Source organism: Microtus oregoni, unplaced genomic scaffold, assembly GCF_018167655.1.
Source record: "Microtus oregoni isolate MIOR12 unplaced genomic scaffold, Mior012 000008F_ref0000371, whole genome shotgun sequence".
Classification (NCBI taxonomy): Eukaryota; Metazoa; Chordata; class Mammalia; order Rodentia; family Cricetidae; genus Microtus; species Microtus oregoni.
The window spans coordinates 32,943,089-32,968,934 of NW_024543067.1; the positions used below are offsets into that span (position 1 = coordinate 32,943,089).

At 44.7% G+C, this 25,846-nt stretch overlaps 1 protein-coding gene across 1 annotated transcript in view; it reads right to left on the bottom strand.

Moving 5' to 3' along the window:
* Positions 1 to 25,846, bottom strand: part of Deup1 (deuterosome assembly protein 1) — a 68,163-nt gene that overhangs the window by 21,866 nt on the left and 20,451 nt on the right. Inside the window, exons 5-9 of the mRNA XM_041657685.1 lie at positions 22,688 to 22,819; positions 15,739 to 15,852; positions 13,669 to 13,911; positions 6,796 to 6,941; positions 4,460 to 4,565 (exon numbers count right to left, since the gene is read on the bottom strand). Coding sequence (XP_041513619.1) covers positions 4,460 to 4,565; positions 6,796 to 6,941; positions 13,669 to 13,911; positions 15,739 to 15,852; positions 22,688 to 22,819 — 741 coding nt within the window. The remainder of the gene's footprint in view (positions 1 to 4,459; positions 4,566 to 6,795; positions 6,942 to 13,668; positions 13,912 to 15,738; positions 15,853 to 22,687; positions 22,820 to 25,846) is intronic.

The following is a 25,846-nucleotide window of genomic DNA, read 5'->3' on the forward strand; positions in this document are numbered from 1 at the left end:
TCCTGCTTTTTAAAAGCTATTTAAGTATAAACATGTATCTCATTAGATAAATCTCCTCCGTTCTGCCTGGTTAACAGACAAATGTGCAGATGAATTAACCGCACTAACTACAGCAGCAAAGTGGTTTTAGGTGTTCTGCACAAATATAAAGTTAACAGTGAGTTTCGTTCTACTGAGCAAATATGCTACCGCCAAGTTTGCACAACCACCTCTGTTACAGGTACGCCATGTCCACCACACAGGAACATTCTGAGCAAAGAAAAATCTCTAGACATAAATCAAGAGTACTTGTCAATGATTAGTCAGGCCAGCTAAATCAAAGAAATTCACTATTAAATTATACACGTTGACTGGGTTTTGGAAAAGAAATTCTAACATTAGTGGTTAAGGAAGAAGAAAATCAGGGTTTACCTCACAAAATATAAAATGTGACATAACAATGAAATATAAATGTTAAAAGTACTTCATACCAGAGGGTAAAAAAAGAGAAAAGAACCAAAAACCAAAACTATCAAAAGTTAAAAACAAACAAACAAAAACAAAGCAAAGTCCCAACTGAAATCCTCAGGAAGTTAATCCGGATGGGGCACACTTTCAAGGGTGTTAAGAAAAGATCTCTCTCCCGCATAAGGGACAGGGGAGAAAGATAAACAGGTATTTATAGCACAGGGTGGTAACTGATGTTTGAGAAGTGTCCTGGAGGGTGCATAGCCCAGCTGGGAGGTGCGGGGGTGGTGGGGGTGGGACAGGGGGCAGGGAGCTTGAGTTAGGATGGTCTTCCCAAAGGAGCCATCATCAGGAAAGTCCTGAAAGGTAGGTGGAAGCCAGAAAGCCAGGTGAAAGGAATGCAGCCAAGGGTGGGGCTGGAGAACTGCATTCACTGAGGGAGCCTGGAGTGTTTTCATCCTCTGTGCGCCAAGAAGTAAGGCCAGAGAGGAAAATCATGAGAATCCACAGACGTCTATGAATATACTCGGACACTTAGAAGGAAGAAGTGACTCTTTTACATTTCCGTTTTTAAATCCAGTGTGTATCTCTATAGGAAGAAGGGGCTCTTCCCTTTTTGTGAAACTGAATCAGGATCTCACTATGCCCACCTGGCTCTCCTTTTCCACGCGCTCTCTTTGTGTCCAGCTGGTCTCCTCATCCAGTCCCGTAATCTCATGTTCTAGTTACAGTTCTCATGAATGGGAGTCACTTCCTAGAACCTGTGCCCCATCCGTCCTGGGCAGCGCACTGGGATTGCCAGGGTTTGGGACTGACACCCAGGGAAAGAAGGCCTAATGCAGGGGGTCACATGGGTCCAGAGGCCAATGTGCTGCGTCCTAGGCTAGGCACCACCCACTCTTCTCTGATCCTGCTCTGATTACTAAGATTAGACATGTGACTTAGAAATCACATGATCTTAACTTTGCCACTCAGCAAACATGAACCAGGGGCATGTTGTACAGCTTCCCAAAGCAAGAGTCTCAGTGATGGGACCTAACCCCAGTATATGTGATGGATCTCGATCTCTCTCTCTTTTTGTGTTTTTGAGATAGGGTTTCTCTGTAACTTGGGAGCCTGTTCTGGAACTCACTCTGTAGACCAGGCTGGCCTTGAATTCACAGAGAGTGATGGTTCTCTTTAAATTACATTTGCTTGTGTGTTCACGTGAATGCCATGGTGTACATGTGGAGGTTCTGAGAACTCACAAGGGTTGGCTCACTCTTCCTACCATGAGTCTGGGCGACAGAACTCAGGTCATCAGGCTTGGCAGGAAGGCCCTCGGTCTGCTCGGCCGTCTTGCTCACTCCCTCGGAATCTCTCTGATTCATCTCTCTCTAGTTTCCATCCTTACAGTGTATTTGGTGAGCCAGCTGATTGTTCTGCAGCTTGATGGTCTGAAATTTACTGTTTATGTCCCTGGGGTGTATTTTAGCATGGTCCTCTTCAAAATGAAACTCAGAAAATTAAGAAAATGAATATGCTATTCTGAAAGACGATTAAGATTTTTTATTAGTTTATAGTTGTTAGATATTAAAACAATATGCTCTTCCACAGAGCCCTTTTCTAAATGAGATTGATTTATCTGTGCTTCCAATAACATGGCTTCTTTTTTTTAATGTGAATTGTATCATAAAATAAGTAACGAAAGGGCTGGAGAGATGGCTCAGTGGTTAAGAGCATTGCCTGCTCTTCCAAAGGTCCTGAGTTCAATTCCCAGCAACCACATGGTGGCTCACAACCACCTGTAAGGAGGTCTGGCGCCCTCTTCTGGCCTTCAGGCATACACACAGACAGAATATTTTATACATAATAAATAAATAAATATTTAAAAAAATAAGTAACGAAAAACAGCTCTGTACCCACAAAAGAAAAACCACTCACAAGACTCATAGTGCATGGCACTTGTTAGTGTCATTGCAATGGAATGGAAATGTTCTTCATAGATATTTCTGGGAGCTGCAGCTGGTTACTAAGGCCCTGCATGGCGGCGCTGCCGCCTCTAGGGGCCTGGAAGATCTGTACCTTGGCCTCTCTCTACCTCAGAGTCTGACTCCAAGGAGTCTTGATATTACTCTGTCTCTCTGAATTGGTTGGACGTCTCTGAGCTCCAGGAGAGTCACTCCTTCTACCATGACACAGTCTTTGGACATATCAGTAAAGAGCAGGTTTTGAAAGTTATCTTTTTAAAATCAGTGAACTCAGTTTTATGGGATTGCGTGGTATCAGTGTTCAGAACAGGATAGCAACAGAAGCTGCTCTGTTTTCTGTGCTGGACCTGCTTCAGTTCTCAGGAGCTCTGCCAGGGTCTGTCTTCTGAGGGGATGGAGGACAGAGACAGGGTCTTGACGTATAGCCTAGGCTGGCCCAGACTTGCTGCAATTCTCCTGCTTCAACTTCATGAGTGTTAGGATTAATGGTGCAAATTGCGACACCCATTCAAAACCTTTCTTTCTTTCTTTCTTTCTTTCTCTCTCTCTCTCTCTCTCTTTCTTTTTTTCTTTCTTTCTTTCTTTCTTTCTAGAATTGGTTCTTTTTAAAAAATATTTATTTATTTATTATTATGTATATAACATTCCTTCCATGTACGCTTGCCAGAAGAGGGCACCAGATCTCATTATAGATGGCTGTGAGCCACCATGTGGTTGCTGGGAATTGAACTCGGGACCTCTGGAAGAGTAGTCAGTGCTCTTAACCTCTGAGCCATCTCTTCAGCCCCATTCAAAACCTTTCATTGCAATGTATTTCTTATGGATGCTGGTGGAATTACAAGGAGGATATATTGGCTGTAGGAGAATGAAGAACACAGGTTCCATATGAACCATGACCAGACCCTCCTCATCTTAGGTTTTTAGCCCCGCACAGTCTGTGCTGGGCCCTTAGAAATGCGGGTGTGGCCCAAACCACAGTAGGCCACATCTGTCGGGTGTTCCCCTGAACCAGGCTTTGTTTATGCATTAGGTTGCATTATTAGGTCATGATTTTTGACAGAGGTAGGGACGTAGTCTCTGTTGTGAGGTAGTCTACATTTGAAACTTGGGTCTGCCACCTATTGTCTGTGTAACATGGGAGTATTCAACTTCTCTGTGTCTTAATCTCCTCTAATGTAAAAAGAGGATTGCCATAGATCCCATGTATAAAGACGATTGTGAGGACTGAGTGACAGGCTTTGTTAATCCTTGGGACAGTTTGTTCCTGGCACATGGTAAGAACCACAAGCATGTCAACAGATATTGGCTCATTTCACCCCCATCATAGACACCTTGAGGTGTTGGAAGTTTTATTTCCCTTTCCTCTGAGTTGAAACAATCCCTCCGGCCCTGAAAACACAGCTCATAAGACTTAGGCAGCTATCTACCCCCTGCAAGGTAAGGCCCAGGGCGCCCAGAAAGTTGTAAGATCCCCAAAGTCCAACCACCAATTTCAGCAGTTAACAGTTGCTTACACAGGAGACTGCAGTGGAGCTGCCAGCCAGCCAGGGCTGCAGCCTCTCTGATGCATTTCCCTCCTGCAGGGCCATTTTCAGTGGTCCAGCTGCCTCTGAATCACACACGGCCCTGCAAACATGCGCCCACTGCCGCAGGACATTAATAAACTCACTGGTTTACTAAATGAGCCCTGAGTGGAATCCTTCCTGCGGTCTACAGTCGGTGCCCTCTCTGGAGAGACAGACGTTTGTTCATTATGTCGACAGTACTAACCACCCCGTCTGAGATGAGGTCCCCCAGGTCCCCCCCATGCTGAGCACCAGGCTGGCTCTCTCAAGGCACCTCCACATTTCACCTGCAGCTGCCCGCTGGGAGACAACCCAAGATTTGTGTTCACACAGACTAACAGAATTATCCGCTTGGTAGATCATTTCTTTTGGAGAAAATACAGCAAAAGAAAGAAGGGAGCATGAAGGGAGATTTTTAAAGCCAATTTTATGCAGAGACTTTAGAGCTGAAAGAATGGATCTCGTCATACTCCTTACTTTGTTTAATTCCTTTTCATGATTTGGTTGATCTGAGACCATTGCAAACAACTCTCTCCTTTTCCTTTCTGGTTCTTTAGTAGAAGGGGAATATGACGATTCAAGTCTACAAATTAAAAATAAAATAGGCAACACTTAAGCTTAACTTGGCAAATTGCTAATTTTATTGTTAGTCTATGTCACTGGCCGCGTAGAGACAGATCACTATATTATCAACACTAATAGCTAAAAAATTGCAAATTCTAATAATTTCAGCCCTGAGAATATTTCTCTTTTTTGAATGTGAGTGGTTTAAATGGGAGAAAAGGTAGCAGTTAACAGGCTTTCAATTATATATTAAAATAATCAGGTTACTAGGGTTGCATATGTACATAAGACTTTTAAAAAGTATTTATTTATATATTTTATGCACCCAAGTTCTTTGTTTGCATGTCTGCAGAAAAGGGTATTGGATCCCGTTATACATGGTTGTAAGCTACCATGGATTTGCTGGGAATTGAACTCCAGACCTCTGTAAAAGTAGCCAATGCTCTTAATCACCAAGGCAGCCCTCCATTCCCTGTAGGTAGAATTTTGAATAAGAAAAGACTTCCTCCTGTAATAAAATAGCTTGGGACTTGGAAATACACTCAGCTACTGGCACATCGGGTGCTGATGTAGTGAGACAAACATACGTCAGAGTCCAGGAGTGCACATTGTCACCAGAGCGCTGAATGATGACCTCTGACAGTGTGGCCAGGGAGGCGACTCTAGCGTGCCCAGTGTTTTGTTATTTGTACATAAAATGGAACAGCAGCATCTTGTCAATACTGGGGTGGGGCAGTGAGGGAGGAGAACTCCCAGGAGGACAGCCCCACTTGATGCTCAGAGAAAGGCAGCTAGTGAGGGCCACTTCCCTCTCTGGGAAACTGGAGCCAGTCATTAAAATACAAAGTAGAGCATGGTGTGCGAGGGGCGAACAGAAGCTCCAGGAAGTTAGGTGAGGTCACCACTGCAGTCTGCTGTGACTCGGTAGCAGTCAGCTGTGAGTGTAAGCTGGCCTTCCAGTGACATCAGAAACACAGAGCACACGATAAAACCATAACTCCAAATCTGAGCAATCGTGGAGAAAAAATTGATTTAAAAATTGGAAATAAAGCTTCACTCAAAAGGCACAAAATCATAGCGGCCTCCCTGGCGTATAGGTGTCTAAGCTGGGCTGATCTTTCTGCACCCCCCCCCCACTCCCTGACATATAGGTGTCTAAGCTGGGCTGATCTTTCTGCCCCCTCCCCATTCCCTGACATACAGGTATCTAACTAAGCTGGGTTGATCTTTCTGTCATAGTTATCCCCCCTCCCCACATTTGAGTTTATGTAGGCCAACAGCATGTGAGTGTAATTGTTACTGATGTATAACGATCCTGGAAGAACCGACCGCTGCCAGCTTTACTGTGAATGTTGTCTTCTCCCCCATATGTACAAGTGAACATGCTTCTCACACAACCACAGTACACACTACATGTTATTTACTTCCGTATGATCATAGTACACACTACATGTATGTTTCTCACGGACCTTAACCACTAAGGCATCTTTCCGTGTTCCTATATCCTACAACTTTGAAGAAGTAATTACTGCCCGAAAAGCAGTAACAATTATCTTCCGGTAAAATAGCCTTGATCATTTAGCTATTCAGATTTTAAAAACCCTATCATTTGTTTCATTAGCTTGCTGATTCTGAGAAGAAAGTTCCACACCAGCGAATTGTTAAAGACATCAGACCATCTCTTCAGAACCTCAAGCACCGAGAATTCTCAGAAGACCTCCATTGGGTGACTGTGAAAGCCACGATACATGTCTGCTCTTAAGGAGGAAAAACTTTTAAATTACGTGTATGTATGTGTGTGCACATGAGCACAGGGGCCCTCAGAGGACAGAGGCGCCAGGGCCCCTGGAGCTGCAGCTATGGGTTTATGAGCCACCTGATCTAGATGCTGGGAACTGGCCTAAGGTCCTCTGGAAGAGTAGCAAGCTGTCTAGGCATTGAGTCATGCCTCCAGGACATGCACTAGCTCTGTCTGTGGAGCTGCAGGTCGGGAGTGCAAAGTTACCACACCATTTCCTCAGCAAGAGGAAAACTAGCGTCAGGCTTATAGGCGACCAAGGCAGAGACAATAAAAGAGTAAATCTCATTTCCCTGAAAATTTATAATTAAACACCAGGTCTACACTGTTTTTCTATTGATATCCTCAAGACTGCACGATAATTCAAATAAACTTTGTTCAAATATGAAGCCTTCGAATGCACACACACACAGCCTGGCTTGGGAAAGTTACTCTTAGGTGAGTGCTGTACCTTTTCCTGTTATCGTGAGCAGTCTGGAATTCTCCCATTTTCAGCAGCTCCCTGTGCAAGTGCAGTCTTTCCATTTCTATAATCCTCAGAAGATCATCACGTGACTGTAGCTCATTCTTCACCTCTGACAGTCCTGCTTCCATGGCCTGCATTAAAAATTTTTGACGTTCATGTTAGAAGTACGATGCATGATACATTAAGAACTAACATCTAGCCCTCAAAACAATACAGGACATCACCATTGCTCTTGGTCCATCAGACCCTACCGCTGAAATACTGGTTGTAAGACCCGGGGAGATCAAGCTGATAGCTCCCTCCCTGCAGGGCAGCTTGCATAGTGCCAGAATATACTATGCGGGCTGCTGTGCGAGACAACTAGGCAGTGGTATTACCCAGCGGGAGACCCTGCATGGCACCAACATGCCAAGCAACATGTGCCTGCTGGTGCAATAGTGGTACAGATGCTATGGAGACAACCAGTCCCATTCTGATTGGATCTGGGGCTTGCTCCACAGGAGGCAACTCATATCTGGGATGGTGGGGAGATCACAAGGCCCAGGGAGAAGCTGCTGTTGTTACTTTGCTGACCAAACATGTTAAAGTGCCTTCTGAATATTTGTTTATATCCATAAGTCAGTGGTGTTCTCGGCCTTGGTCAGAGAAGCTTCTTTTTGCAGTGGGCAGTGGTTAACTCGGACTGGTCAAAATGCTGAGAATAAGTGACCGTGGGCTCAGCTTTAAATGGGGGGCTCTGGACAAGGAGTGTTTGACATGATGTGTAGTGCACATGGCCTGGCGGCTGTGCTCACGAACTCACGGCAGCTGTGGCTAACTGTGTAAGACAGGGCCTGTCAGCATCCCATCTGGGGAGAGAGGGCTCTTGAGGACCCACTCCTCCTAGGGAAGCTATGGGTAGTGATGGCTTCTGGGGAAAGGCAAGTCCTTGTCTTCCATGATGTAGCCACAGGGAAGGTGCCATGTTATAGTATGTACGTCCACACCCATGGAAGCAATCCTAGTGACACCCACAAGGTCACCTCCCCCACTCACACGCACACACACACACTACACTTTCATACTCTCACACACATACATACACACAGACACTCTGTCACTCATACACTCACACACTCATGCACATACCACACACATAATTGCACACACACATTCTCACACTTACACACTCTCACATACAATTCTCTCTCATACACACACTTGCACACGCTCGCACACACTCAGTCTCACACACACTCACACACACACACTCTCTCTCTCACACACACATACACTCACACACACACACTCTCTCTCACACACACACTCACACACACACACTCTCTCTCTCAAATACACACACTCTCACACACACACACACACTCTCTCTCTCTCACACACACACACTCTCTCTCTCACACACACACACATGCTTGAATGCAGTCATATTCACACACATGACAGTAGGGAGAGGACCCGTTCAGAAGAAGGAGGGATACAGTGGGGGAGGTGGGTTCTGGGAGAAGATAATGGTGGTGAAAATGGCTAAAATTCACCATATACATTATGAAACTATTAAATAATTTAAAAATTAAAAATTGATGCTTAAAAATCAATGTACTTAATTTTAAGTAAGGCATGTTTCCTCTTTTGCTTCCTCTGTCTTACAGAATTCCTTTCACTCACTGGACAAGTCCTCAGTGAGCTCCTACATACTGTGAGGGCAGATGCTAGTCACCCTCAGAGAGCTCACGGGCCTGGACAAAGACAAAGAACAAATGACCAAGCCACCTCAAAGTGGTGACACCGTGCAAACCTGAAGCTATGCAGTTTGAATAAAGCACAAAGTGTGAACTCTAATCAATGCTGCTACTTTCTGATTAATGATGAACAGGAAGTAAATGACAGATAATCTCACGACCAAAGCCGGGACTCAGCTTTCCCGCCAAAGCTGCCAATGCCATGAGTTAGGAGCCTTGGTGTTCTCCAGCCCATGACAGTCAAGCTTTGCTCAAGTATCTAGGAATAGCAGTGACCCCCTGGGCCTGTCTGTGCAAGGCCTGCACAGTTCAGAAGTGGAGCAGAGATGTGGAGATGTGGACAGGAGAGAAAGGGCAAGGGCAGTGGCCGAGGCTCCTCAGCCGGTGGGAGAGAGAACCTGCAGGACACCAGCCTCCTCCTGGCACAGGAGTGAAGAACAAACGGACGGAGGAGGTTCTGCATTTGGGTGGATGGGGAGCTTCAGAGCCTGGCTGAGTGTTGGGGAAGGGAGGAGGTGTCGGAAGTGGGGTTACAGACAGGCCTTGGCATCACTGACAGGGCAGATGATCCCATTGCAGGCGTGAGCACGGCTTGTGGGATGAGCTGCCGCACAGTGCTGGCAGGAAACCGAGGAGCCATGCAGTGAGTGGCTCCTGTGGCTGGGTTCTTTCCTCTGGCAAGTTCCCCAGGTTCACCACGCTGAACTACATCTATTCCTATTGATGGCTGAATTATCTCCCATTCGTGGCTATACCACATTCTGAGTTTCCTTCCATCAGTCGGTACACATTGTGGGCTAACTCTGCTTTTCGGCAGTCATGAGCAGTGAGTCCTCTTTACTGATGGGAGTGCTTAGGAAGTTTCCTTAAAACAAAAGATTTCAGTTACAATTCTTTTCCAAGGGCCTGGGTTTGGGAAAAAGCTGATTGCAATACTTAGCCACACACATTTCTGGTGACTCAGAAATGAGTTGAAAAACACATTCAAAATGATGTCTTATGAGATAAGTTTAGATATTCTCTGTTTTGAAAAGTGGGGATTTTTCAGGTAGAGTTAAAATTTCAAAAATTAAAGAAGAGTGAAACAATTAATTCTACAGTAAAAAAGCAATTTACCTTAATGCAAAAGCCACCTGCTATGTTATGCAGGTGAAGAAGGGACAGCCTGGACACTACTTTGTGGAATTCCCACCATGGAACATGAATAGCAAACAGAGAGTGGGCGTGTCTTTCTTGGGGGAGAGAAGTGGGACAGTTCCCACTCTAGGCTGGTGACCTGAGGTGGCAGGGTGATGGGAGTGGTCTGCTCTGTTTCTTGAAAACATGCCCTGTGGTGATGAGTACCCAGGAGAAGCCCGCTGTGCAAAGATCCTGCACCACAGGTGCAAGAATGTAAACTAAGGCAGACATTGAACAAGTTGGAAATAATGATTTGACAGATAAAGAGGCAAAATAGACTGTAGCTGGCAGAATAATGCAAATGGTGTAAGAACAATCAGGAGAATTTGTTGATATTGACAAATCTAGAACTTCTATCTTCTTGCTTTGGATTCAATAAGCCTGAGTCGACATGAGAATTAATGGATTTTTAAAACTAGGAGATCGTTTTGAAATTGGTACAATTTTGCATGAAAGTCAAATCAATTATTTGTCCATGTGTCAAACATCTGGGGAAATGACTGCACTGGGACATTTTCAAGCTTGTCTGGAGCAATCTGAGTGCTCGAAACTCCCTTTAATTTTGACATTTTATGAAAACCAAACATAGATCAGGCATCTAGCAATGAAATGTAGGTGTGTTGTAGGTGTCACACATACACAGATTCTTGATGACTTAGTATAAAAGCTGTAATATATCTCATTAACAATTTTCACATTTTGATTACATCTTAGATGACAATGATTTGATATACATACTACTTACATCAATTTACTCATTTCTCTCTAGTTTTTAATGTGACTACAAGACAATTTCAGCCAAGGCTGGGGCTCAGCTGGTACAGGGCTTTATCCAGTGTGCACGAAGCCCTGGCTTCTGTCCTTAGCACAGCAGAAACAGAGTGTGGTGGTGTGCACCCAAACTCCCAGTTCAGGAAGTGGAGGAGGAAAAGCTCATGATCACCTCAGGCTATATAGGGAGTTTAAGGGCAGCCTGGGCTACACAAGACCCTTTCTCAAAAAACAAATCAATGAAGCAAAGCAAAGAACAATAACAAACACTCCAGAATTTCAGCTAGACCTATGCTTGGGTTATCCTTCTTTTGCATGGTGCTGCTCTAGCTCTCAGTGATGCATTAACAAGCAAACGAGAAGTTAACTTTCCCAGCAGAGATGTTTGAAAGACAGAGTCACTTATCTTTGTCATTAATCGCTAGTGGACACTTAAAAGCAGAGGGCTTGTAGGATGTAAATAAACATGAGGTGTGTGCTAGGGCACCTCTCAAGGTTGCAGAAAGACAATGATGTGCGTGCCTCCAGGAGGTGCAGACACAGCTGGTAGCAGAATTACTGTAACACATTAAATGACAGCAGCTTAGATAAGGATTGCTGTCTTTCTGCATTTACACGCAAGATGTGGAGCATTCTGTCAGGTGACTGAGAAGGGAGGGCCGTTGTTTTTGCAATTGCACGTTATGGTTCTTGTATTATTTACCTCTACTAATCCTTATTTGGTACAATGCAGATTTTTGTAGAACAAACCCGAGGCCCATCTGGCTAGTTAGGAACTGTCTAATGCTCTGAGAGGGGCAGTGATTTTAAACCTTCAAATCAGCTGACACACCTAAGCAATGGGCTCTCAGCATTCAACAGAAAGCGCAAGGACAGGGCGCAAGTGACACCTGGGAATGAAACAGGGAGGAGGAAACAGAAGAAAGGAAAACACAGGAGTCTTGGTGCTTTTTTCCAAAGAGAAACTGGAACTTTTGAGCCAACTTACTTTTCAATTTTCAAAAATAAATTTTCTAGGAAAACAGATACTTTTTCCTCTTGAGCATGTTCCAAATAAGGTCCGAAGAGTTTGCCTTATTTAATACATGTAATTTGTGTGTGCGTGTGTGTGCATGAGTGCGTGTGCCTTGCCTGCCTGTGGTGTGGGAGTGCACATGCGTGAGTGACGAGGACAGAGGTGGACCCTGAGCATCACTTTTGCTCTCCACCTAGCTTTATTTTATTGAGAAAGGGAGATTTATTTTTGTTTTGTTTTGTTTTGTTGTTGCTGAGCCTGGAGCTCACTATTCAGCCAGACAGTCTGGCGAGCAAAGCTCTTTGGATCCTCATGTCTGTCCCTAGCCACTTAGCAAGCACTGAGGGGAACAGACTTGCAGAGACCAGAGCTAAAATGCCCCCAACAAGAGACAAAACAGTTCTTCAGTCCATGCAGTGTGAACTGAAGCCCAGGGCAGAATATTTTGGAAGGATCTAGGAAAATAATCTGCTTATTCATTGTGTGGGATCTCGGTACAGGCTCCACCTGTGAAGGCAGCACTGAAATGTGTGCTCTCGTTGTCTTTAAACAGAAGGTAGGACCAATGTCCGATCCCAGAGAAGGAGAGAATCCTGCTGGAGCCCGCAGCTGTGCAAATTGTTCTCACAGGCAGGTGGGTAAGTAGCAAGCTGAGTGCTGGGAGAGCCTGGCCAAGCTCCAGGAAGAGAAGGATTCATCTTAGACTATGACAGAATCAGGGAAGATGCCACCACACTTGTCCTGTGTCTGGAGGACGCCTGGTTCCGGTGTCTAGTGTTTTCAGTTCAATCTGGTTTATTTGTTTACATCTGTCAAGTTAATGTTAAAATAATATCTTTCACCAGACATAGCTGGAGTTCAAGATGGGGGAGATGCAGGTCTCTTAGAAACATCCTGAGAGAGAGAACGCGGGAGCCATGTGCTCTGTCCCCTCCCAAACACAGTGGAGAGGACATGGGAAGGGCAGTACCGTGGTGATGCAGCAGTGTGGGGACGGAGGAGCTGGCCCAGGCCCAGGAAACGACCCTGAGAACTGGAGAGCAGAAGCTACTGGGACAGAATCTCCCAGAGAAACAGGGGTCTACCCAGGTAGTGAGCTTCAGGACACGGAGAGATGAGAGGAACCGAGAGATGGGTGAACTGAATGAAGAAAGCGGTAGAAACAACATTTAGAGGTGGGAAAGGAGGGTTAGAAGCAGAGAGAGCCTGGCGAGGCTGTCTCAAGTGTCTGAATTCGCACGAGTACGAGATGATGATGGGATAGCAAGCGCTGGTTCTGAAGGTGCTGTTGCCAATGCCCCTGCTAATTACAAAAAAATAGAAAGAAAGAAAAAGTTGGCTTAAGGAAGACCAAGTTGGTTATAGATCTACAAATCTATCGATCTGATGGTGTCACCAAGACCTTCAGTTCCAGAAGACTGTTCCACAGAGGCTTATGACCAAGTACGGTGGTCAGACACCGACAGGCCCAAAGAGTTTCTATGGGCCAGGTGGTTGGACCCTTGGGAGATGGGGTCCAGTGGACACCCCAGTCTGTCCTTCTTCCCCTTTGCTTGTGGGCCATGAGGTTTTAGTTTACCCTGCTACCCTACCGTGATGTTCTGCCCCACCACAAGCCTGAAGTACTCAGGCCACTCCCAAACCGTTAGCCTAAAGGAATCAGTTCATCATCATGGTCTACCCAGAGTGCTTTGCTACAGTGATGGGAGTGGACTACCATGTGGAGGTCCCAACAAAGAGTTAGAGCAGCTCCATGCCATTGACAGGGAGCTGTTCCATTGCACTGGTAAAAATACACATTGCCAGGGTGCTACTAAAAGACTCCAGAGGCTAACATACCCATGAGATTACTGCATTTACTCCAGGGAGAAGTACTATGGAGGGGAGCTCTGACCTGAGTTGACAGTACAACAGGAAGCTGTGTATAAGTGCCCTTATCCCTGTCAAGCCAGCATCTGTGCAGCTCATCAACAACAGCTGGAAATGAAGCTAAAAGCAAAGACCCTAGCCTGGCACCGCCCCTGGCGCAGACCCTCGCCTGGCACCGCCCCTGGTGCAGACCCTGGCCTGACACCGCCCTTGGCGCACACCCTGGCCTGGCACCGCCCCTGGCGCACACCCTGGCCTGGCACCGCCTCTGGCGCAGACCCTCACCTGGCATTGCCTCTGGTACATCTTCAGTTCTTGTAGCAGCTTCTGGTTTTCATCCTGTAACTTGTTCCTGCTCAATGCTATTTCACTCACCGCCGACTTTAACTTTTCAATAATAAACTCATCTCTCTGGCTGGCTTCACAGCCAGGATCTGATTCACACACCAGACGAGGAATCTCAGGGCTGCTGTCCTCTGGGCATTGCTTCTTACCATTTAGCTGAGTTTGGTAATTTTGTGCCTGTTTCTGAGAAATATAATAATCAAGTAAACGAAGCAGTGAATATCATATTTAAGCTTCCATGCAGTCAGAGAAGTAAAGAAATTAGTAAAGATATCTGTCAGTACTAAGCTTGGCTTGTGCAGTATAGCATTATGCTTGTTTATAATCTCGATTTCAGATGATATGAGGAGAAAATGTATTTGCATAATTTTGGAGTAGGGAAGGGGTCTGGTATTAATCAAGAAAGAAAATCTAGAAGCTATAATAAAAGAAAAATGTTAATTCAACTGCATAATCATGATAAAGAAATAAAAACCAGAAACAGATTGAGGGGGAAAAGCAGTTGCCAACACATAACTGTTATTGGTAATTCCTAATGTGTAAAACCTACATATCAATAGGTCAAGCTAGTGACACAGCAGAACACACTGAGCATGGGGGAATGCTGAAGGGGAAAGTAAAATGAGGACATGCCCAGCCTACCGGTGAGTAAGGACATGTCAGACAAACCATAAAGACATCCTACCATGGGTAAGGACATGTCACACAAACCATAAAGACATCCTACCGTGGGTAAGGACATGTCACACAAACCATAGAGACATATCCTACCGTGGGTAAGGACATGTCACACAAATCATAGAGACATATCCTACCGTGGGTAAGGACATGTCACACAAATCATAGAGACATAACCTACCGTGGGTAAGGATATGTCAGACAAACCATAGAGACATAACCTACCGTGGGTAAGGATATGTCAGACAAACCATGTACACATATCCTACCGTGGGTAAGGACATGTCACACAAACCATAGAGACATATCCTACCATGGGTAAGGACATGTCACACAAACCATAGAGACATATCCTACCGTGGGTAAGGACATGTCACACAAATCATAGAGACATATCCTACCGTGGGTAAGGACATGTCACACAAATCATAGAGACATAACCTACCGTGGGTAAGGATATGTCAGACAAACCATGTACACATATCCTACTGTGGGTAAGGATATGTCAGACAAACCATGTACACATATCCTACCGTGGGTAAGGACATGTCACACAAACCATAGAGACATATCCTACCATGGGTAAGGACATGTCACACAAACCATATACACATATACTTTGTTTTGCTTTTGTTTTGTTGCTGTTGTTGTTTGTGAGTCAGAATCCTGTTATATGCTGCAGGCTTGCCTCAAACTCAAGACCCTCCTGCCTTTGGACCCCAAGTGCAGGGTCTAAGTGTCTTGAGCCACCCAGGCCCCTCCCCTGAAGATTTCTAACTGCCAGATTCCACCCACAGAACACTCTAACTACCCTAACTGCTGGACCCTGACCCCACCCTACAGAGTAATAAACCCAATCTCTGTACACCAAATCCCACCAATCTCCATTCTGGAAAGCTCCACCCCTTTCCCAAGGAACTCTGTATGAGCCCTGCATCTTGTTCTGTTCGCTGCTGTTTCCCACCCTAGCAGAGGCAGCCATCCCTGTTTCTGTTTTTCCTCCCGACAAATCTCATGTGTGAGGATTGTTGTGCAGTGTGACTTTGTAGTACTCTTTGGCTCCTGGCTGCTAGGATACCTTTCCACCCGAGCTGTAATGCTGACACAGGGATAAAGGCGTATGTTGTCTAAAGATGTAACAGCAGCAGACTTTCGGCCACAGCCTGAGACCATGGTCGCAAGGGGCTCATGCACATAGTTGAACTGTCACCAGACCCACGATGGCTGCTGGCCCTCAGTTCACATTTCCATGAGTAAGTAGATTCTATACTGAATACAAGGATGGCAGTAATTAATCTCTAATTATAATTTCCAATTTAGACAATAGTTTACCTGAAATTGATTGCATTTTTCAGATAGTAATTTTTGTTGAGCATCCAAAGATACTAGGTGAGTCTGGTAGAGGATCTCCTGTTTGTCCCATTCCCTTGACTTCGCTCTAAATTCCTTTGGAATGGGGAAGGGAGAGATAAACAAATAGAAAAGGATTATTCACTAAAAGTACAGTGAACAGGGCTTTTTTTCTTCATGCATCTTCATTAGGAGAAAAAAAAAGCAAGTATATTCTTTACCTTTTAGGATAGCAAGCAAGAACATGACGGGATTACACATTGACCGATTGCTACAGGTTCTGTGTCCTGCCTCTGAACCACTTGGACCAGGGGGTTTTATTTCAGATGTTTATTTGCATGTTTATAATGAGATGCCTTGTTGATGCCATCCAAGTCTAAACACACACTCGTCTGCTTCACACACCCTGTGTGTACTCTGACAAAAGGTGATGGTATGTACCCTGTTTAATATACCCATGTTGTGGCCATCCATATTACTTGTGACATTGTGTCTGCGCTCGAAAGCCTGGGATTCTGGAGCATATGGGAACGTTAAATTTTCAGAATAGGTGTATTTAACCTGCGTATTTCAGTTTTTAAAAGAAATTATGGATTTTTTAACATACATAGAAACATACTGAAACCATAGATCTCTCGCATGGCAGAGGTCGAGTGCTGACGAGGGAGAGTCAAACCATCATTGGCATCAGCTGGCACCTATCCACTTCTCAAGTGTGTCTCTCTTCCCTTCATTCTCTACGCGTAGCCACTGGACATTTTCCTTCATCACTTAAGAAGTGGATCTAGGAGATGCTCAGCAATTAAGAGCCTGTACTACTCTTGCTGAGGGCCATCTGGGCCCAGGGCATCGGCCACCAGCAGCATCAGCATTCACATGTATGCAGCCCCATAATTAGAAATAAAATAGTTCTTTTAGAAGACGTCCGTTTATCAAGTTCTACGAACTCAGTGTTTGTGCATCTTTTATCACATATGTTGAAGCCTATGCTCACTGTTTTGAAATTGAAAGTTGGGCCTCTGGGAGGTTGTTGAGTTATGATCCTGGAGCTAGGGTGGGTTGAATTAGTGTCCTTGTAATAAAAGATTAAGAAAATCAGGGGTCAGGCTGAGCATGGTGGCACACTCCTTTGATCCCAGCACAGAGGCAGGCAGATTTCTTAGTCTGAGATGAGCCTAATGTAGAGAGTGAGTTCCAGGACAGCCAGGGCTACAGAGAGAAATTCTTCTGTCTCAAAAAATCACAGAGAGAGAGAGAGAGAGAGAGAGAGAGAGAGAGAGAAGAAAGAAAGGAAAGAAGGAGGGAAGAAAAAGAAAGAGAAAGAAAGAGGAAAAGGGAGAGAGGGAGGGAGGGAGGAAGAGAGAGAGAGAGAGAGAGAGAGAGAGAGAGAGAGAGAGAGAGCCAGGAGTCTGTGAGACAGCTCAGCTGGTACAGCATTCTCTGTGCAAGTCCAAGGACCTGAGTTTTCCCAGCCATTGTATAAATTTCTGGAAAGTGCATCCTTGCCCACCTATAACCCAGTGCTAGGAAGGCAGAGATATGAGGATACTGGCCCAGCCATTCTAGCCAAATAGGGTCTCAATGAGAGATCCTATCTCAGAAAAGTTAAGTAGAAAGATGTAAATGGAGATCTTTCGGGGGTCTTGTTCCTTCAAACTGCATTATTCTGGAAGGAATCCACAGGTTCTCATTCTCTGTGGAAACAAAAGCAGAACCTCTTTTTCAAAGCAACACATCCTTAGACTCAAATCTTAAAGTCAAGGTACTTTTAAAATATATATTTTGGTTTAGTTTAGCAGCCCTCAGAATCAAATGTCTCTCTGTAGTCAAACAATTCAAAGAAAACACAATAATATACATAAACCAGATTCTATATGTATTTTCCATCTTTACATGACTTTTTTACTCTATTACTTTTTAATATTTATTTTATTATCTTTTTCCTTTAATCTATGACCATATGTATACTTTCATCTCTCTCTCTCTCAAGTCCATGTACATTATCCAACACTGTGACTTATTCAGATGTATTTTTCATTTGAATCTGTCTTATTGTGTATCTATAATCATTTTCTGACCAAGAGCACCTTTTTAAAAAAATGCTAAGTAGGAGTGTCTAGGACCAACTCCGTGGCTCTGCCTGTTGGCTCTGGCCTGTCCAACATGGTGGAGTTATGTTCACTGCCAGCTCTGTGAGCCATGCTCACTGCCCCAGATCCAGGAACACAGCGGGTCTATGTTGCCATTAAGCAACTAGTAGCAAGCTATTCACAAACCCCAGTTAAGTGCAGGACCTTCAGAGCTATTCATGCCACCAGCACGAACCAGAAAGTCATTTCTTAAAGGAGCCACTCAGTTTCTCCTGCTAACACTGAGTCAGGAAGCCTCTCTTAAAGAAGATGCACTTGCCTCTTGCAAACAGAGCCCACCCAAGAAAATGCTGCTACCAAGAAGCTGTGCTTAACTCTATTCTTTTGTGTCTAGAATCTCTTCCCAGTTCTTGCTTGATACCTGTTTTGTTATATGTAATTTTATTATGTTAAAGTTAAAACCTTATTATTTAGATAGAAAAGGGAAAATGATGTGGGATTTCCCCTCTGTGTGCAAAGAATATGTTTTTTTTTAAATCATTGGTTAATAAAGAAGCTGTTTTGGCCAATGGCTTATCAGAGTGAAACCAGGTGGGAATCAGAGCAGAGATATAGAGAGAGAGTAGGCAGAGTCAGAGATGCCATGTAGCTAATGAAGGAGAAAGATGCTGGAACCTTACTGGTAAGCCACAACCTCATGGCGACACACAGATTAATAGACATGGGTTAGTTTAAGATATAAGAGCTAGTTAGGAAGACACCTAAGCCATTGGCCAAACAGTATTGTAATTAATATAGTTTCTGTGTGATTATTCAGGTCTGGGTGGCTGGGAAACCAATGTGCAGTTACCACTTACAGAAAAGAGATGAGGAAGATCCCTGATGCTGACTTCCGGCTTTTACACATGCTTGCATTCTCATGAACACACACCCAATCAAAGATAAGAATTTCCTCCCATTCCCCTATTTCCTGCTGTTGAACCAAGAGGAGGTCATTGTTTGAATCTCAACCTGTTGGCCCTTTGTCTAAGCTACCAAGCCTCTGCATTCTGCTGTAGTAGCCTGAGCTAATGTTGGCTTTATTGGCCTCTGGCTTTTTCAAAGGCATTGTGTATAGGGGGAAGCTAAAATCAACTGACTTGGGGGACAGAAAACACATCTTGGCCTTCATTCACATGTGTGAGCTGGGGAAGAAAGTGTGGGACTAGCTGGGTACAGCACACGTAGCTACACAGTGCCCACTCAACGCAGGCAGCGTGGAGCATAATGTCACAATACAGCACTGTGAGCGACAGACACGGCTTCAGAGGTGTCAGAGAAGACAGTCTGCACCTCTCTTCTGGCTGTGCTGGGCACTGCAGTGTCTTCTGTCCAGGCTTTAGAAAGCTAGCAGGGAGGACTTCACACTCTAAGCTCTGCTTACAGCACCTCGTTTGGACCTATTTCATGACTAACCCCTGCCCCACTTCTAAAGTAGAGGAGGAGCACATACACAGAAACAAGCCCTTTGCAGTACACAAGTACAATAAGATTGTCACAGGAAAGCCAAGGGGATATTTTTTCTACTATGTCAAGTTGGAACATGGCGTGTTTGGCCAGGGTGTTTTGAAAATGGCTGGAGGGGCTGACTGGGCTATCCTGGTAAAGAAACATGTTGATTCTGAGGATGCAAACTGTACCTTGCTTAGAATGAGAAAAACAGCTTTTCATATTTCCTGCACAGAAATGATTTTGAGGAATATTTAGAAGAATTTAAGTACTTTTTTCATAGTTCTAATCAGTGAAGGAGGTCTGCAGTGAAGTAGACTTTGTAGGAATTAAGGGCAATCTGAATCAAGTGGAGAGAACGTGTCTGGGGAAACGCAGGCACAGCACACTTTAGGACAAACTCTATTTCCTAGGGCAATGGGGACAGTCCATTTAGAGCTATGGACTGATTTGACACCCGATGATGTAAAAATTAAGAATGAGTCTTCAGCAACAGTTACACATCTACAAAATTAGCTTCTAAATAGAGGATGAAAACATTTACAAATCAACACAAATTAGATTTTGAGAATGTGATTTTAATATTTATGACGATGTCATGAGGAAACCTATTATTTTGTATGCTAACTTTAGGAATTATTTTTTTAGTTTAAAAATAACTCTTTGGGGAAAAATAGCAAAAATGGAATAAGATTTAAACAGCAAATATGCTTTCTTTTTTTAATGTTTCAGATAGGGTCTCACTGTTCAGCCAAGCTGGCCTTGTCTAGTCCTTCTGCCTTCACCTCTCGAGTGCTGAGATTAGCAGTATGACCCACATGGCCAGTTTAGAAAATACTTTTTAGATCATAAATATACTTATCTTAACATACTCAACATCCACAAATAATCTTAAATAGCCCCCAGAATGCTTTAGGGGGAGGCAGTAGCATTCACGTTAGCTCATAAGGGCTAACATAGGCATGGCTGCGGTCTAGGGTGGCTAACCAGCGTCACAGACGAACCGTGGGTACTCAAACCGTCCAAATTCCTTTGCTACTAGAGGTACAGCTTTCAGGGTTAGGCAGTCAGCGTGGTGTAGTCAGCAATGTGGGACTCCCTGAAGGCCAGCAATGGGCAAGTCACCCAGCCCAACAGGGAATTCTTATGACTACAAAGCCTTCCCTGAGCCACCTAGGTTGCCAGTCGGTTATGTCATTAAAACAAGTGTTTCTGGTGATAACTGGGGTTAGTTTTTAGTGGTGGTTGTTATAAAAGAACCCTTCTTCTGAGCCCTGAGAAACAGTGCCGAGTGTCGTGTCAGCGATTCTACACATCACAAAATGGCCTCAACTCTTTATTAGGATTTTTTTCATACTCACATAAAAATGGAGAGTAACCAAACCACATGATCTTTACAGCTTAACAGTCAAAAACAGTCTTTCTCATTTCTCGCTCTTATTTCTTGAAGTTTTTAAGGGAACTTTCTGAATGCATGCATTTTCACCCCTAAATGTGCCAGCATGTATCTAAATATAAAAGTGTGTGTGTGTGTGTGTGTGTGTGTGTGTATCCCCCTACAGTATCAACTATAAAGACTTTTCTGGTGTGTGTGTGTGTGTGTGTGTGTGTGTGTGTGTGCATTAGGCGGGCATAGGCAGTCTCAGGTGGTATTTCTCGGAGCAGTCCCCTTTGTGTTTTGATTTTGTGTCTCTCTTGACCTGGAACGTAGTGATTAGATGAGGCCGACTGGTCAGTGTGCCCCGGGATCCACCTGCTTCGGGCTCCTTGGTGCTGGGATTACAGCTGTGCACCACTATGCCCAGCTTCTAGACCTAGGGGGAGCTTGAGCTTAGGTCTTCGTGCTTGTGAGACAGGCACTTCACTGACCGAGCTGTCCCCCAGCCCCACTGGCCTAATGCACTGATCAGAGATGGAACTTCTGAGGCTAACACGGCCTAAATGTCATAGTAGTCAGCGAGCAGGGTAAGGGTATCTGTGTGATTAGCATGATGTTCTCCCACTGCACACACCGTCTCTATGTTATTACTATAGCATCGTGTGTGCTTGTTTGAAAGCTATCTCCTGCATCCTATTTCCAGATGGCCGTAAGAAAAACAGCTATGTTGGATGCCTATAATCCTTCAAGTTACACGGTATTTAGTCAAGACTCTTGCGTAAATATAAACATATTCCTGAGGTGTTGTCAGAAACATGTATTTGAATGTGGGTCCCCTCCAGAAGCCCACAAAGGACCAACCAAGAGGACAATGGATATTCTGTCTGACTTTCATGTCAAGAAGGGGTAAGTTCTCCAGAGTCTGTGTTTAAGTACCTCCTGAGAGGTAGTCCCCCTGTGAGAGGCTAGGAGTAGGTGTCAGAATTTCCTTGAATGCCTTTAGCTGGGTGATAGTGGCTTTGTATCTGAGGAGCTCCATCTTACCCAGCAAGGCATAGAACCTGTGGGCCTTCTACCACCACTGCTAGTTCCAGGGCTGGGATCTCAAACTGCAATTCTCTCTGCTTTGACAAATGTTTTGAAGCAGGAGTGAGAAAGAAAGAGCAGACTAAGGTGGTGATGTCTGAAGACAAGGAGACAGGAGGAGAGGCTAAAGACAGACCCAGACGGAGACCAGCAAGGACGAGAAAGGCCTAAGAGCTCTGTGCTGTCTCTGACTTTGGTCCCTGGGAGATGCAGGGTTGTCCTGAGTTCATGAGTAGGAGAAAATGAGACTGGTGGCTGGGGTTGGGTCCTGAGGAGAAGGAAAGGAACTGGACAGAGTAGCACAAAGGTTAAGGAGAAAGTGACCCCTAGACCATGCTGCAGCCCAACAAACCAGATGTCAGGAGCTCATGGAGACACCATCCCTTACACAGGAAGAATGACAGCTGGTTTGTGTTAGCTAAAGCTATAACATTAAAAGGGTGAGAAGAAAGGTCTCTTTTCAGAGATGGATCTTAGAAATTCTCAGCCACACAGGAGAACTTAAATGGAGTGGCATTAGGCCTTTAAAGAAAACCAAACAAAAAAAACAAAAAAGCTGGGACATCAGGCCCTATTCTGAAAACACTTTTGAGGCTCTCCTAATACTTAAATGGACATTAAAAGATTTATTAGGTATTCGATTTAAGTGACCCCAGGGTGCCCTTCAATTTCACTCAACAGTGGCAAGAGTCTTTGTACTTTCGTTTATTTCAGCTCTCCCAGTATGTGTGTGCGTGTGTGTTATAAATCATAGTTATTTCTGAATTCACAAAGTGCCTGAAGTACAAGGTGCCCTGAGAGGCCATACCGGGTGCCATGTGCCTGGAGACCACGGCCACTTCTTCAGCACACCGTCTTCAGAACACAAGAACTGGGAATGTGTGCTTACCTCCAGCTTCTGGTTCAAACTGCTCAGCTCGAAGGGTATTTCTTCTTTGCTGGAGGCTTCCTTTCGGTGAACTTGGTTTTGCTTCATCTGGTGTAACCTCAGTTTTTCAAAGTTATTGGTTAGCTTAGAAAACTGTAAATGACAGGAAATAGCACCAGTTACTTCCAGTTGGCCTTCCCAACCGCCCTTTGTCACGCGTCTTTTCCAAACCGAAAGTCAGGATTAGAAAGTGCGGGAAAACGTATATGTCCCGATTAGTGAGGATGGCACCTGCTATTAAAACTCAGCCACCGAGGCTGAGCATGGCTCCTGTGAGTGGAACTGGGCCTTCCCGAGCTGGGCATGAGCTGACGACTCACTTGGTAAATGTTTGGTTCAGTTTTGTTTGAAGGGTGTGTAGGCAGCAAAGCTAACAGCCTAACAGAAATAACCCACACATTTTCCTCACTTTTCCTCAATGCCATCTTGTGTTGACAACTCAGTTGATGTAACAGGTGGCTCGTGTTTCATGTACATCCACAGCTTCATATTGTAGCATCTGAGGGGACATCAGAGTCCCTGGTCATAGTTTACATTGACTCTTTCTGTGCAGAGATGGCTATGGAGATTGCTAGGCCATTGCTGACGGACTCAGGGTCTATCTCACAAGCTTCTGGTGCATTCGGTAGCAGTCTCTGCATGTCTGTCGAAGGGCTAATCTCTTCCACCGAGTCGTCTTTAGTTTCTTAAGCATAGCATACTGGAGTTTTGTCTGTTTTTTTTTTTTTTTTTTTTTTTTTTTTTTTTTGCTTTCGGCTTCCCTGTATCATCATATTTGAAGGGAATTCCTTGAACAGCTCATTGAGCTGGGTCCTGTTTTTATGTATCTGGCACTCTTTAAATTGTACGGTTAGGGCCATTTTTTTGTTTAATATAATTACGGATATGCTCGATTTAAGCGTGGCGTCCTGTGTTTTGTTTCCTGGCTTCCTCTACCCTGTGCTTTGGTTTTACTTTCCTGTCATCCCGTGGCTCACGGGATTTTAAGGCTCCCCTGTGAGTTGTGGATAGTTTTGAGTGTCTCTCCACATCTTTTCCAGTCTTTTCTCCAGGCATCAGACTGTATGCGCACAGCCTGCTGTAGTCTGCAGGTATTTGACACTTCTCTAGTTCAAACGTGGAATTCTTATTTTCTTTTCATCCCAACTCTTTTATAAACAAAAATATAACATATTTTTGATGCACACACTGGAAATTACACTAGGCATTTATTTTTTTTTAATCAAACAATTAGCAAAACTCAAGAGCAGAAGGAAAGTCTGTGGCCAGGGACCCAGGATTTTATTCCAGATGTTTTTCTGGTGCTTGTGAAGACCCCTGGTAGCCACTGTGTTAGGATAACGTGACTGCTAACAAAGGCTGGAGTTTCCCTCTGACTGTGCCTTCGTTTTTTTCGTCACTTCTGAAGTATATTTTCTTTGGAACAGAATCCCAGAATTGACAGTCCTGTTCTCTCATCATTTGTGACCTTTCTGCTCCTTCACACAAGAGGTGGCCGCTACCCAAGTTGCTTTTCTCTTCGCTGAGACTTGTCTCTTTCAAATGCTTCTGGGGTTGTTTGTGTCTTTTCTATATTTCTTTGAGTTCCTCTTGTTTGAGTTCACTTAGCTTGGTGACTCTGTGGTCAAATTTTGGGGCTTATTAGAATAGAGTGTGTGTGTGTGTGTGTGTGTGTGTGTGTGTGTGTGCGTGTTTTGAGACAGGGTTTCTTTGTGCATCATTGTCTGTCCTAGAACTCACTCTGTAAATCAGAATGGCTTTGAACTCATGGAGATCCGCCTTCCTCTGCCTCCAGATTGCTGGAATTAAAGGCGTGTGCCACCACTGCCTGGTGAGAATGTTATAATCTTTAGCGATTTCAAACATGTTTGTAAATGTTCACTGAATCATCTTTATGACCACTGCCTCAATGTCCTAGTCAGATTATCCTAATACTGCCACTGACATCTGCTGATCCGGTCTTCATTTACACTTGAGATCTGGTTTTTGCTATTGTGAGTGATTCCCTGTAGGAACCTGGAAACTTGGGGACACTGTGTCTCAGAACTCTGCGTTCTGACTTTGTTGCAGCAGGGAAGAGGGAAGGTCATGCTAATGCTGGCCACAGTAGAAGTCAGGTGCCGAGGGCAAGTGCTCCTCATAGTAGCTGAGAGGAAGGGGCGTTTTGAGGACCCTCACAGTGTCTTGCTGACTGCCCTGTGACTGGAGGGCATGGGTACCCACTACTGCTTCTCAGACAGACGTCAGCAGAGGCGGGATGGGGTGAATCGTCACCTTGTTGCTTTATGAGGCTTCCTCTGACACCACCCTCAGGAGCGGTGGGTGGGGGTGGGGGTGGGGCCCCTCATTCTCTACCCACAAAGCGGTTTAAGAATCCAGGCTCCATGAACTGGGGAGGTCTGGCTGAGGTTTGACATTAGTAATATATTACTTATCCACATTTGGTCTTCTTGACACCACTCAGGCAGGGGGCCTAGGAGTGAATTTCTATCCGGGAGAGGGTAGAAATCTGGGTTTTCTACTCAGTGTTTGTTGGTGGACTGGGGTCATAGTTATTTTTCTGTGGCACTTGGCTATTTTTGAGTTTTTGTGTTGGTAGGCTTCCTGCTTTATGGTCTTTCTGCTACAGATGACAGGATTTCCTCCAGCTCTGCCTACTGCTTGTCTGTCTGCATCCACTATTGTGTCTGGACTGTGTGACAGGCTGAAACAAATCCCAGGAGAATCACTGGTGGCCTGTGCTGGCTCTCAAGCTCCCCCAGCAACCTGTCTCTTCTCCCCACTTTCTACCAAGTTCACATTTTGTCTTTCAACGTCCAGGGCTTTCAACTGTGCTTAGGAGGGCAGCAGAACACAGATAACCTACCTCTCCAGAAGATTCAGGCATCCCCACACTGAACTGTCAGAGTGAATTTGGACCTGTGTTGCTATCTTTGTAGGAGGAAAAAAAGCCAACATTGATTGCCTCAAATTTTTAATGCGGCTAGTCTCAGCTCAGAAAACTATGCAGTTTCACAGTACAAGCTGCCTTCTAGTGGCACATGCCTGAATTGCAGGCAAAATGTAGACCTGGTTAGTCCAAAACATTTTGTAACAGCAGTTAAGCAATGGCTTCAAATG